Below are 15125 nucleotides of genomic sequence, written 5' to 3' on the forward strand. Positions count from 1 at the left end.
AACAGGAGAGGGTAAGGGCGTGTGTTGTGAAAGGCCGTAAAAACAAAGATGAGCAGCTTAAATTTACTGCAGCAGAGAAGGAGAGTTAGTGCATAAAATATAGTCAAAGAAAAGGGCTAGAAGAATAGTGGTTGCAGCAGCGTTCTGGACAGGCACTTCAGTGGGATACAGCGGTTCATATTTCAGGAGGTGCTTTGCCAAGACAATATGTTAAATAGTGGTAGATGGCATCCCAGTTATAGGGCTGACTGACAGGCAGCTGTGGGCATGAGTTCATTATGAATTACATTAAAACCCCCAGGGTGTGGGAATCAGGAAGAGGGATTTAAAATTTTCTGTACTTGAAGTGTTCTTAGTTAAAAGCCTGGAAGATGCAAACTGTCCAGGAGATGATTGTCTTACGTTTACCATATGGTTCTATAGCACTTAAAAGAGGGGATGCCACTCCTGAGGCACTGACATACTGTAATAACGCAAACAGTAACAGCAGAAAAGTAGATGAGGTGTTAGAGAAGAGTTGCCTATTAGGAATCCACCACTGGAAAGATGAAGCTGTCTGTCAAAGTAGAACCCAACGGTGACGACAGAATGCAGACAAAAATCAAGACCCATCTCTGCCATCCTGTCTCACAAGATGGCGCTAACGACAGGAAATGCCTGCACTGTGCTCTCCCTTAATCACTTGCATCCCAGTGACTTCCTCCTTTCTGCTCCTGGAGAAAACATGTTCTTCTAATGGAGGCTCCTACAGGCTTTTATAAAGGACTTTGCAAACATATAAAAATGCCTTAACTGCTGATGTGATTTCCTTTCCCTTGGCATTTGTTCTGTGAAATGAATGGATTAAGGGATAGGTATGTGGTGCTGGTGGGTTTTTTTGTTTTTGTTTTTTTTTTTAAACTATGTTGACTGGACAGTATAAAGATTAAAAACTATGTTAAGATGTCAGGATGTACAACTGCATAATAAGAAACTGTTCTTGTGTGTTAACTGCTGGTTGCAATGTAGGATGGAGGTTCTAGTGCTTAAAGCATGAACTTGATGCGGCGATGTGGGGTTCAGTTTCGTAGTCTACAGCCGATCCTGTGAATGCTTGCCTGAAGACTGCATACCTTTAAAACTGAGCGGGGTGTGAGTGGAGGGATGTCTGAGGTCCAGGTGGATGGTGAGTTAAAAACATTAATTTCATTCACCCTTTATTTTGTTCTGCAAATTCACTAGGACAGCCTTAGCACAATGAGATCATACTTGATCCCACCACCAGGAAGTTACAGGCAAGTGTTAAAGGCACTGCATGGTAGATTCAAGTATCTGTTAGTGTCATCAGATCCCATGCCCCAAACCCAGAAAAAGCGGACTGCAAAGAAATGTTTGAGCCTTGAATTTTTATTACCTTGTTTGCATCAACCAGTTATTCCTTTCAGCACCAATAAAGGACAAAAAAAACCTCCCTCTTGTTCAAAATATCTTGTTTTTGTCAGGTGTAAGATTGTGGTTTTCTCAGAGGCAAAGAAACCAGTGAAAATACTTAGTTTTTTATTTTTTAATACATTTATAACAAAATGTCAGAAGGTGTGTGCTTACCATATAAAAACATTAGGTCCCAGAAGGATACAATACCGAAAAATTATTGAAATAAAAAAGGTTATTCTTATTATAGGATTTCTAAACTTCAGCAATAATACAAGATTTTAAAAGCATCAAGAGTATATTTAAAACAAGATGATATGGAAAAATGAGACCTTCAGTAACAATTTGACCCTCATTATAATGGATGATAAAAATAGGGAGTTTTTCAAAGTGCTTGAATAGTAGGCATTTCTTTTCTCATCCTGTAATGCAGGAGGAGGGGAAAATGCTCAATTTCTGAGCTGATGATATGTGCTGACACTGATGCACTGCTCTGTGGTCCAAGGGTAGCTCAGACACCAAACTGAAGACAGTCGTATCTGCTTAATCTGGCCCACCACAGGCCATTTAAAAAAAATATCAGAATTGCAAGTTCCTTAAATCTTACTGTCTTATCTAACAGGTAGAACTGAGGGTCTAGCCAGACTAGCTGAGAGTGCTTCTGGGACAAAACATTGTAATAATACTTGCACAAGGTAGGTAAACTCAGTACGTGAGATAACTTTCTCAAGGGTTTCTCTAAAGCTGGCCACACCTCCATTGGCTGCAAGCGTCTCTTGAAGCCAGTGTGTGGTACAGTTTATGTTCAGTTATTTTAGACAACTTCTATTAAACATCCAGTTTGTGGCGATGATAAAACTAGCTGGCCACCACTTGGATTATTTAGTTATGGTAAACACTTTCACATAGCATAAAGCTGTACACCAAGCGTTACTATCCGTGTCCTCAGTGGCTGAGCTGTGGTGCAAAGCGACTGGATCGGGTATCCCTTTCAGACCTCCAGACAAACAGTGCACAGATTAGTGGCTCTGAATGCACCTGAAAGGCTACATACTCCTTTCTGTAGGTTGTTGTTTTTAAAATGATTTAAAGGTACCAATGCTGTAAGGACCGGACATCCTTGAATCTTCTGGAAGTTCCTAGTTTTCAGTTGTACTCATTTAAGTGTCTTTTGTCCAGTTGTTCTTGAACTGCTGTTGTAAAATGCAGACTGAACACGAGAAACAGAAGATGTCTTGTTGTGTGTTATCTAGCTTCTATAAAAACAGGTGACACTTCATCTACAGTATCCATGTTGAGTGGCAGTTATTAAACCAAGAATAGCATTATCACCCACTTCTTGAAGATAAGTGAAATCCCTGTACAAAGTGGGGTAAGCACGATACAGTAAGTTTAACTCAAATTTCTTATACATAACATCCTACTAATAAAGTGGGTCATGCTGTCCTTAGGCAAGGTGGGATTGACATCCAAAAAGCTATCCACAGTTTAATTTCCTAGGGATGTTCTGCCTGTTTCTATTTTAATGCAAATATTCTATTACATAGTATCTGTCTAAGGCTTGTTATGATTGATACCCTGTCAGTATAGTTACTGTCTGAATGATTTTTTTTCTGAGCTAGTGTATGGAACTGTAGGAGTAGTGTAGACAACCTGGTGTTCTCCAGGATGTTACTTTTCTAGAAAGGAAAGTGTATTCTTTACAGTTTACCAGTATATGTGCTCTCTAACTCCTGCAAGCATATCAAGGCATCAGAAGGCACAGGATCAATGCAAAAAAGCAAGGAGCATTTGTACAGTGGTGCCACAATGCTGTACCTCCCAGCATCACTCTCTTGCAAAGTTAGATCCTTAAGACAGTAAATTAGTAAGAACTACCTAGACTGGTTATGTGTATGTGTGTTGTTTAAAGAGACCATTTTACAACTATCCATTTCTTGATCACTGAAAAGCTAAGAACATCAAAATCTAAAACAGTTTACTTCAGTTTTGAAAAAAAATTTCTCAACATATCTCAAAATATTGACAAAAGTGCCTGATGTGTTTAGTCAGCACAAAGTCACAGAACTAATTTAAAAGTAATTTAGACAACATTAGTTTTACTGTAAATAATGTAAGATTGTTTGGCAGTAGAGTTTTATGATTATATCCCACAGTGTCAAATTCAGCTACTGCAACTGATACTCAGTGAAGTTGATATCAAATTGTAATTTACATTGTTAGGAAAGCTATTAAAAATACTGTACCTTATATTTAATCTTACTACTGAGAAATAGCTGCTGGACAGCACACAAATTGCTACTGTTACTGTTTGTTTTTTTTAAAAAGGTTAATAAAATACAAGCAAGGTAGAAAATAGGATTAAAAGCATTGTTTCAGGTACAAGTCTTTCTGAACTGGATGGAGAGATAAGAAACCAGAAAAACACACTGCGCGTATGTGCGCTCTCTGTATAAAGAGAAACATACAAAGTGGGAAACTGTGCACTGGGATAGCACACTGAAGTCTCTGATGCTGTAAACTTGAATTCCTAATTTTATCAAAAAGGGGAATTGAGTCTGGTTCCGTTTTTGAGTCTCCATGGGTTGCGCTTTGCAGACTACCACATGGTTTGGCACACTACACTTGTAAGAGGCAGTCTCTGCTGAAGGGATGCCAGGACTGGAAAATGAGGTGTAAAACATGTCAAGATCGGGCATGCTGGGAGAGTGTGAAAAGGGCCCCTACTGCCTACTTGGAATTAGCCAATACTGTTAGTACTTTCATGACTATTAAGAGTTTCTCTGCTTGGAATATCCGGCTGATCTAAGTAAAAGTTCTGCTGATTTCTTGTAGCTAATTAAGCCAGTACAAGAGGCTGTGCAGACTGAGATTTTTTATTTTAAATCTAGTTTAGTTTATCACAAGCTGATTCCTAGCAGGTGTAAACTAAACCAAAACAAGAGCATCTTCAGGAGTTTGTGGCCAGCATAACTAAAACAGTTTACTTAAAGGAGTAAGTCCAAGTTTTAGATTAACTCTTCTCTTTTCAACACAGGGATTTTGTAATGTAAGGGGAAATAGGCAGAAGAAACAAAGTATTGGATTAAAAAGCAAGGGGGTCTTGTTGTTGTTCTGGCGACACCTTTGCTCTCTTCTGAACTTAAATCCCTAAAAATGCCAAGAAATCTAGTTATGGATCTGACTCTTAGCTCTTCAGTTTTTCTGTTAAGGTTACAGAGGTTGAGTAGGTCAGGTCATTGGGATAAGATGGCAGAGAAGAGCCCCACAGTAAAGGGCAGCAGTGGAAAGAAAATATGAATTAGATGACAAGACCCCCTATTAAAGTCTGTGCATAACACATGCAGAATTGTGTCCCGCAGACATAAGCCTACCTTCTGCTCAGAAGTTACTCAACACTGAGAGTCACAGTTCTATTTTCTATTTATTCTGTAAGCTAGCCATGCTACTCTTTCCTTTAAGTGTACTGATTCCTTTGGAAAGTGTTATGCTACCCTGCCTTATCAGTCATACACTGTTCTATACTTGTTTTCCAAAAATGTCACTTACGTTTATTTGAACTCTATATCTAGCATGCATTTTACAAGCTATTTCCCATTTACTCTTTCTAGCCAAGGCAGAATGTTGACTCTGATGTTACCAATGGTACTACAGGAATCTATTCACTCTACTGTAACACTATGTATCATCCCATACCATAATTCAGAACTGCCCCACATATGGGAAGGAAATAAAGGACATTACAGGGGAACTGTATTTCTTCTTCAAAGACTAACTTGTGCTTAGAAAACTAAAGGTCTAATTCTGGAGTCATTATTCAGACAAAACACTTCATAATTGTAATAGGAACACAGTTGGAATAGGATGGTAGAACTGTGTTTTTGGTGTTTTGAAGTCTAATTCCTAATTTTTTAAGTATCCTTAATCAGGAGACTATTGGTCTGCAAACTGAATAGAGCTGTTTTGTTTTAAGATCTATCTGTAATGACAGAAGGGTTTGCCAGTCCCAGAATGCCTTACTTTTGCTGGTTTCTGATTTTTGATTTTACTTCCATTCTTATTTTCCCCATGGTATCTTACTATTTTATCTGAGTGGCATGCAGTGCAGGCGCATGCTACTGATACAAGCACGCTACTACAACTTTAACAGGCTAAAAAAGAAAAAAGCTTTAGCTTCTTAGTTATACAAAGAAATTATGCAAAAAACCATTGAGCAGCACTAACTCACAGACTAATTACAAACTAAATTGTGCTATATATTAGTATAAAAACATGTTTTAATAAGAATGGCACTGGTTCAGAAGGAATTAGGACGTCCATCTTGGTTCCTTTCGGTCCACAGTGAAAGCATTGTAATACAGGCCTGCCCTGTTGCCTGAGCAACTTGTGACAGTGGTTTTTTGGCCACGACCCCTTCAATTTCTTCCCTTTTTATATCCTCTATTGTTGGTACATTCTGGAGCGCAGCCTGGGTCAGGTCTGGTCATCTTTCCTAACGTGGCACCAGAATAGTTCTTTCTTATGTTCTTTTTTTTTTTCTTTTTCTTTTTTCTTTTTTTTTTTTTTTAATGTCGTCAATGTTTCCCTGTTCTAATCTCTCAAAGCTGGTCAGTTTTAAGGGTCATCTTCTCCCGTTGACACCATTAGACGCATTGCTACCGGTAGGTGGTCTGTCAAGCCTGCTAACTGGGTAATAAAGCTGAACTCTTCTACTTCCTGCAGAAGGAAGACAAAAAGTAAGCAAGAAGGAATTTAAAAACCAATGTGTTTTATCACACGTCAGGCTTCACCTCTTATGCCTCTTCTTGAACTATCTCATTGTATCAGTAGATGCACAGGACCAAAAAGGCCTGCAACCAGTCTGGCTCAGTTACGTTATTGGTAAACTATCTGCTTACACAAGGCACCTCAATGTGATGCAGTTGATGAGGTGCAGAACTGATACAACGTATAGTTTAATGAGGCTGGATGAAATCACTTGTACCCTTTTCTTTCCATGTACAGCAACATCCACATTGTTCCAGATAATCCTGCTGTAGGTTATTGATGTACATAAGGAAAGAGTCACTTGGGAGGAGGGGCTGGCTTTACTGTGCTAGACATAGCATGCAGCTAAAAAGCAAGCCTGACTTCATCAGATAGTGACGGTAACCTTCCTGGGAACTTAAAGTGGTCAGGTGCCTTGCTCCTTGCACCTCTGAATTCCAGCCTTTGTGCTGGCAGAATTTCACAGGACCAGATTGAAGTTCTGTAGGGAAATACCGCTTGCTTCCCAGCGTCTGGAAACTTCATGTAGCAACCTTAGTGTTCTCTTTACACAATTCAGTTGTCCCCTTCTTTGGGCCAGGTGCTTATTTTGCCAGTACTTTGATAACTGCTTGCAGGAAGCATAGACACTGTTGTTCTATAAGCACTTTTTAGCTAGCATTAATTAGCATCCCACAAGAGGAAATAATCTGGCCTTTTCCTAGCCACTCATTTGTTTTTACCCAGGCAAGAGCACTTGTATGATAAGCCTTATCAAAGACCTAATCTGGGTTAAAAGTATTCAAATGTTTTTGTTGCTATTCATTTGAATGTAGGACAAGACTAGCACACAGATGCACCGTAGACATCTGCACATCCGAAACCAGAAGCCTTAGAAGAATTTAGCTGCTAAGCTGGCATGTCTGCTGAGCACCTGCAAACGGAGAGCACAGGCAGATCAAGGTATCATGTGCTAAACTGTGGTGAATTGCTAGATTGCATGTTATTCTATAGTAATTGCAGTGGGGTATGGTAAATGAATGTGAACTAGTTTCTCATTTTCATCGTGGAATTCTGTGTAAGGCAAGATCATACACTAGGAAGCAGGCAATGCACTGCAAATTCTGTTTCTGGCTCAGCACTCCAACTTCTGTCTGTGTATCACAGACTTGTAACTTAGGCGGCTTTTCATAGGCATAGTAAAAGCACAGCCTGATACTTCAGCAAACTCAATGAAACTACACATACTTGCAGTAGCTTTTCTGAGCAGGGAGCTTTTTAACAATACAGTTACACAGCTTTAAAATGAGCTAGAAGCTTTTTATGAGACTTTAAAATACGTAAATAAAAAAAACTGCTGGCATGGAAAGCATCAGCCAAAACAGTTCATCTGGTAAAACTTTAAAGAACAGAAACAAGATTTTTGTTTGTTTGTTTTCTGTTTTGAAGGGCAGCATATCCACAAGCGCTGCTACCAGAATCACCTAAACTCCATCTATTATATAAAACAATTTTATGTATGCAAAGTCAGGCATGCAAGAAGTAGAACATACTAAAGCAGCAAGTTCTCTTTTTAACCCAAACAGAAGAGGCTACTGTGTCATGTAGACAGTTTGTTCTGTGAGTTATGGCTCTTTTTCTTGTGAAACTCACCACTTTCCATTCCAGGTAGAGACCTTCTTCTGTATAAAGCATATAGTCAATTCTCCTCCCATTGCCTTTCAATGATGCCTTCCTCCCCTTTTGACTGGAACTATGGTTCTTGCTGGTGGGAAAGACTAAGTAGCCTTTCCTTCCTTCTTCACTTTCCAGCACCCTATTTCACAAAAAAAAACCAAGCGCATTAAATGTTTGCTCGTTTTTTCCTGTTGTACATTATGCTAGCTTCTCTCCAAAATCCCAGTAAGGGTAATGCCCATCCAAAAGAACTGATAGAACTGCAGTGTGAAGCACATCTTCTCCCAGCTGTGTTTTTCAACACGAGGCTGTGTCAACTGTGCTAACCTGCTGATGGTGGCTTTGTCATCACTGATGCTGTACAGTGGGCCTGGGTACCAGCCCTTGTAGCCAGGAGAGCAAACATCTGAGAGAAGGATCTGGCCTGCCTGCTCTCTGCAGTATGTTGCAGCCCAGGTTAGCCTCCCCTCGGTTGATTTCCAGTATTTCTGTATCTGGCAATGGGGGAAACTGTTTCATGGATTACTTTAGAACAAATTTATGTACTTCGATACAAACCTGTCCATTCTGATCAGTGCAACTCCTTCTGAAATTAGACAGACACCTTTACAGAAAGGATATGGATGAGTACAATGGTTTTTGGAAAGTGTGTACCTGGGCATGTGGTGTTTGGTTTTGAGTGAGCCTCTGCACCTGATCACTTTGTCTCAAGCTCTTACTTCACTAATCTTGACAGCCAATGAGTTTGATTTCTGTATAATGACAATATCTTCAAACTCTTCTACAGAGATGAACTTGCTTGGCAAGTGTGGGGAAGGGGTTAGTACTGTGCCCCCGTTGCATAGAGATTACCCAGCCCAAGACCATATACAGAAGTAACCATTAAGATTCAGTTTTCTAGGTACCAGTCTTTGTTCAGGCTAATAAGCTGCCCCTCTGCCATGAAAGGGTTTACAGTTTGGCTACTTAAATCTTAAGAGTAGATGTTATACAAAGGACTATTAAGGTTCTGAGCAACTTAATCTAACTTTGAAGTTAGCTGTGCTTTGAACAGGACATTGGACTTAATGACCCATTAATGGTCCCATTCACTCTACTTTATAATAATTCTATGTTTTTGTGTTGTTATGCTGTTGGATTCAAAAAGGACGCTTGTTTTACCTTCTTGTATTCCATTTAAAAGATCTACCAGTGTGGTGCTAAAGACAGCACGTACACAATTGTGCATGCAAAAGTAGAATCTGCACGCAGTAGGATGTGTAACTGCACATGTAGGGTATTAGGCAAACAGTTAATATCAAGTACAATCATAGCAGTTTTGCCTGATAACTTATGCATGCAGAGAGGGACAAATTTGGTTGTGGTTTTGGTATCTGGGTCAAAATACAGAAATGAATGATTTTCAAAACTAACTCCCTGAAAATCATTTTTCTTTACTTACCTGCCAGAACCTGAGCTCAAGGTTCTGTGGTTTCCCTTGTAAGAGTTGATTACGCCATTAAGCTACATCATCAACTGTTGCAGGAGAAACACTGAGCCATGAACTTGGGTCCTAGCAGGTACAAAGCCTCTAATTTCACCTTGGAAAAAAATAAGATATTTTGATCACCCAGATGTTAAAATTGACTTTGGATGTTTTTTATAGGGTCGGGAACTTTTTTTGTGCATGCATGTGGGAGTACAGAATGAAGGAAAAATAAGAGACATGCACTGAACTTCTGTGACGTGTTCTGAGGTTTGAGATCAGAATGGTTTCTCTGACAAATTTTGTTGCTTTGGAAGGATGGAGGTAAGGGCGGGGGGGACACAGCACTTGCTACAGCTGAAGGGGTCTAATTAATGTTAGAATCTGTAAGTTTTGGTTAACTGATGCATAAAAGTAGTACTTTTTGCTTTTAAATGACAACTATGACAAAGTTATAGTTGGTTATTTAATCAGAACTTCTTTAACCCCTGTGGACTTAATGAAATATTGAAGGTTCTTACAGTTTATTGTAGCCAGTTTATAAAAGTAAGCTTCCGTCTATGTATTATTCAGTTTTAGACTGTCACCTTATAACTTAAGTTATATTAGCTTACTGTCTGCACCCCCTTTGCAAGCTGAACTGTTCATTCTACGGAGAGCTATTGCAAGTGATTCACTTCATGAAGTTTTCTTTCTAGATTCAAGGAAGCAAACTCTTGGAAACTAACCTCTCTTGAAAATAGTATTTATATTTGGCAAAGCCAGTTAAGTAACACAGTAGATGAAACTGCTGATTAGAGCTAGAGTACTACTGCAAAAAATCGTGCATGAATTTAAAAGGTGAATTTGCTTTAGCTTCAATTCTAGTCTTTTAAAATTCTGTGAATATCAGGTATTTACTTAACCTGCACAAAGGCTCATGGAAGAGAAATGTTAATTTCAAATACATAGGGAAAAATGAATTGTAAATGTGTGTGCATCAGTTTCTGACTAAAAGTTGTATCGCTTTATACACAGTGGTCTGCTGTTTATCTCTACAGGAAGTAGAGACAAGTACCAACCCTCTGGCTATGCCATGCTAACAGTCAGGTGCTAACAATTTAAGTGAACATAACTAATGACTGAGCCATAAAACAAAATCATAAAGCTTCAATCTTGTCAGAATAATTGCTCTAATTCCTAGGGCACAAAGGTGGGAAGGATAAAAAGTAATTTTAACTGACTTTTTTCCTGGAAAGATTTAAAGTCCTGAGTAACTCCAAAGTTAAAGTATGAAAGCTCTGTCATGCAGCTCTTTGGCTGATCAGCTTAGATTGGGAATACTGACCATAGCTGCAGTGAACAAAGGAGCATGAAGAGCAGTATGTCTAAGAGAACCATAATGCAAAACTTATTCCCTCATCCTAAAACTTGAGGGAGCCAGAGGAGTTGAAGACCTTTTTTTACTGCTGTTCCGGAATCATGAGCCAGTCTTTCCAACCACAGCCCTGGAGACGGGGCTTCTCGAATCTGGAAAACTCTGGACTTAAATCCCATTTCTTAGCTGTGCTGTAATTTGGTGTTCTGTTCCAGAATCCATTCAGGGCTTAGATACTAAAATTGCTTAAGCCAGTGCTTTCACGAGGGTGAAATTCACCTTTGTGAGGCAAGATTATTTGTGTGCATTTCCTGAAGCCTCTCTGAGCAGAAGCCTGGGTAGCATCCAGCACTGTGGCAAGGCCCAGGTTGTTATGTCTACCTTAATTGTTCCATGCTTATAAACGACTTGCTTATTATTTGTACCAAGTGTATTGTACTAGTCTGATGTTTTATGTATGCGGTTCTTAACATGAAAGAAATAGTAAAGAACTAGTTGTGCTACTGCTTTCATGGACCTATTAGTTTAATAATGTGAACTGCTTAATTTTATTTATAAACTACAGAAAAGTGCTGATGAAGAAATAATTGTCTGGGTAGCTTACGTTGCTGCCTATTGCTGATATAAATGTGCATTTTAAATGGCTTTAGAACTTGATCAAGATTTATTATTGAAAATTTTCAGAATGGATCAGTTTTAGGCTGTACCCTGTTTTGCTGTGTAAATAAATGATATTTGTTAGCTGCACAGTGCTCCACAGCTTCTATGCTGTCAATAGCATTTTATAGTCTCCAGGCACTTCATTTATCTGTGTTAGGAAAGACGTTTATAAAAATGCTTGGGCAGTTTTAAAGCCCAGATTTCATTAATGATGTTGAATTTCACTGCAATTTTTACGATTATATTAACCAGTCCCGTACAAAGATGTGAGGAGAGACTCTCTGTCTCTTGTCAGGGCGATGGTTTCTTAAATATAAAAGCACTTCTAAGTAACTTAAACATGCAGATCTCTGTTTCCCTGAAGATCTGAATACAAAGCTGGTGGAAATTCCTGTTAAGTAGAGGGTTTTTTAGATCCATTAAGAGAATTATCACATATTGCAGAAAATGGAAAGCTACTCTTAGTAGGCAAAAAGCATTATATATATTCTGTTACCAAAATTCAAGAATATTTTCCAGTTGTATCTCATACTGAGGTGCCATACGTACGGAGCTTAAGTAATACTATAAATCTCTAGGGGTCATCTAATGGCTATTTATCTATCAGTCACATGTGTATCAGTGGAACTTAATTGCTGAATACAAGTAACTCTTCAGGGAACAAAACAAAGTATCTCCAAACTAATTTGATGACAGATGGTCTCAAAAGGCTGCTTGAAGAAAAAAAAAAAAACTGTTTAAGAGCTCTGAGCCTGCTCTTGGAATCATAAAATAGAATGTTACACCCACATGCAGATTTGCATTTGCAAACTTGATTGTAGAGGCCAAATTACCTTACTTCTGCTTCCGAAAATCCCTTTCACATGTACTAAATTCATGTTTTCAACATGTGAATAGAAACGCCTGGAAATTTTGCAGGTTCTTGAATGTGCAAAGCGTGACTTCCTCCAAAAAACTCTTTTTTTTTTAAATATAAACTAAACCTAGACCTTAGGTCTAGAAATTTACTCAATTTCTTCGCTCAAAACTGATACAAAGACGACATTAAGGGTTAGCTTTACCTAATGTATTCAACTAAGGGTAAATCTATACCATACACTGCATTGCGTTTCTTAGTGAGTTAAAATGCCAAGATAAACAACTGTGCTTACGTAAATATATCATTTCCATTACGTGTGCGGAACGAACTATCTGTATAGCTATGTGCAAATGCAGAATCATTAATTCAAACATCTTTACCTCTCTAGTATATTTTGATAATCAAAAGGTAGAACATCCTTTATAGTTAGTCATGATAATAACATATTTAGTCTATTAAACTAGCCTTTGAGGAAAAGGTGTGCAGAAACTTAGCACTGCTAAGGTCACTAAACACTGCTCTGCAATGTACAAAGCTTATCAATATCTCTTCATTGGCATATTATTTAACAAATGATATTGGACTTCAGGAAGTTTACCTTAGGACTTCTGCAAGATGAGATTTCTTTTGCATTTGTCATAAGTCCACTAAATCACACCAAAGATTTCTGTTTCTATCAAAATTTTGAAAGCAATGATGGATTAGTATCACTGAAAGATACTCAGCAGTATTATTCCTAGTTGTTTGATATGCTATTTTATTCCTCTCTGTATTTGTGATTTTGCTTCTTTATGTATATTGAATTCTGCAAGCCTTCTAGCATGAGTAAGTGGTTGTTGGATTGGGGTGGTGGCTTAAACCTTTCATGGTTTTTTTTTTTTAATTTGAAGAAAACTGCATTTCTTTCTGTTGCTCTCCCTGACAGTGCCAGGACCAGAGGGCTGGCTCCTTGCAGAGAGATCTTCAAACAAGCTGTTGGCGTACCCTTTCTGGTAGCGCTTGGAGTTGCTTGTCCTATTCCTATGGGCCTGTCCAGGTAGAACCATCTCTAGAGATATAAAGGCACTGACTGCAATTGCTTTTATCAAAAATTCACTCACTAAAGCTGATTCTAATAGATTTTGAGAAGCAGACACTTTTCCTCCCCTTTTTCTCTCTACCGCAAGTCCCTAGATGTACTGAACTGAGTAAACACATCTTATAGGCCATAAAACACTGTCATTAACATTGTGAAATGTTAAATAGCAAGCAGTGAACTGGCTTTTAAAGGAATGGTCTAAAGTGTGCGTGAGGAGTAGGGAATGCATACTTCTGCAGATTATCTGGAGTGCACACTTCTTCATCATACAGTCCTTCGGGATCCAACAAGGTACCTGTGAACAGAGAGGGAAATATGACCGTCTCAGCATACCTCCTGCTACTTGCCCCCTCAGAAGTAGTTACAGCTGTGTGAAGACAGCATAAATGTTGGGGAGAGGGGACTCTTCTGACTGTGCATTTTTTGTTCACTTGCTCCTGAACACAAGTAATATCCATGCACAACAGTTATCCTTCTTATAGGGACTGCATCTCACACTTGACTAAGTGATGCTTTCAGTCTAATAGATTCTCCCTTTTCAGAATAAATGTAGTAAAACAATTTCTTTTAGCACAGGGGATAAGGATACTTGACTTCAGTACCTCAGCTTTTCTTCTTCTGTCTCCCTCCGTATATCTTCTGTTCCATTTTGCCCACAGTGCAGTCCCTACCTGAGTCTCTTAATGTTTTCCTGACAGATATTCTGGTCTAAACTTGACCTTCAACATTTCCTGTTTCTTCTCCTTGCTGTACTCTGTATGCTGTCTCTTATTCCTTAATAATTCTTGGCCCAAGTTTGTTTTTTCTTGCAGCCCATTTTAAGTCTATGTGTATAAGAGATTAGCAAAAGCGAAAAGCTTCTGGTGACAGGGAACAGGCCTGTTTGCTGCCTACAGTCTAGATGAGCAACCTTTGCCTAGTCTTTACGAGCAACTCCTCTATCCAAACCTTTCTACTGTCATCTCCCAAATGGTGCCACCATACTTTCATACTTTCAGTTTCTCAGTCACAACTTCTCTGATATTTTGTTTTCTGCTACGAGCGAATACAGCCACATTATGAAACAGTTCCATCTTCACTTTAGTATCTTTGGTTATAATTGCCCACTCTAGAGAAAAGCTAATTCCTGGTCTAAAACTTCACTGAGTTCAACTGAGTTGCACCACAAATGACTATCCCTGAGTTCCATGACAGCTTTTATAAGATGAACCCTAGGAGTTCCTAGTGTTGTTCAATTGCTTTGTTACATCCTCCCTTACAGCACTTACATAACACCAAATGGAACATTCTGATCAAAAGCTGCAGGCTTTCATTATATGCAGAAAGTACAGGAACAGTAATTCGGCTGTGTTTTTTTGCAAAGTAACCTACGGATGATTTTAAAGTAGAATGGGTGCGTGAAGGCATTTCAAGTAGCTTGATGCCTAAGTGCCACCTTCCATTCCAGAATGTGGACTGAGGTTTGAGATCTGTATTTGGATCTTAATTATAATTTAACAAAACACTGCTGAGGCTTACAAACTATACATTACTACGTTAGAGAAATACCACTTGTAAATATTCAGTCTCCACCACATTGTTACTGCTCGTTAGCTGCTCTACCTGCTGCCTACAGATGCTGCGTCTGTGACAGATGAGAATGAGTTATGTTCACATACTGATAGTTAGAGAAGACCTTACCGATTGCCCATGGTTTATCCTCCCCAGGACCAATTCGACATGGGTCTTTATAGTGTGTAAACAGAGAATGCTGTTGCTCCAGCTTGTCCTCTGCAGGGAAAGAACAAAGAAAAGGGAAATGGGCTACATGTCGTAAACTCGTGAACAGTGTTTCAGAAAAGGCAAGTCTGCCTTCCTATTCTGCTGCTTCAGC

General features: G+C 38.9%; 2 protein-coding genes across 4 annotated transcripts in view; one reads left to right on the forward strand and one right to left on the reverse strand.

Moving 5' to 3' along the window:
• Window positions 1-15125, forward strand: part of PRMT7 (protein arginine methyltransferase 7) — a 67222-nt gene that overhangs the window by 34577 nt on the left and 17520 nt on the right. The window contains exons 21-22 of the transcript XR_010391365.1: window positions 6993-7119; window positions 13100-13210. The gene's annotated coding sequence lies outside the window, so the exon portion shown is untranslated. The remainder of the gene's footprint in view (window positions 1-6992; window positions 7120-13099; window positions 13211-15125) is intronic.
• SMPD3 (sphingomyelin phosphodiesterase 3) overlaps window positions 1367-15125 on the reverse strand; it is a 139816-nt gene continuing 126057 nt past the window's right edge. For all 3 annotated transcript variants that reach the window (XM_026102097.2, XM_026102096.2, XM_026102095.2), the window contains exons 5-8: window positions 14933-15022; window positions 13484-13547; window positions 7810-7972; window positions 1367-6126 (exon numbers count right to left, since the gene is read on the reverse strand). In XM_026102097.2, coding sequence (XP_025957882.1) covers window positions 6025-6126; window positions 7810-7972; window positions 13484-13547; window positions 14933-15022 — 419 coding nt within the window. In that variant the 3' untranslated portion in view covers window positions 1367-6024. The remainder of the gene's footprint in view (window positions 6127-7809; window positions 7973-13483; window positions 13548-14932; window positions 15023-15125) is intronic.

The sequence above is a fragment of the Dromaius novaehollandiae genome, chromosome 13, assembly GCF_036370855.1.
Source record: "Dromaius novaehollandiae isolate bDroNov1 chromosome 13, bDroNov1.hap1, whole genome shotgun sequence".
Lineage (NCBI taxonomy): Eukaryota > Metazoa > Chordata > Aves > Casuariiformes > Dromaiidae > Dromaius > Dromaius novaehollandiae.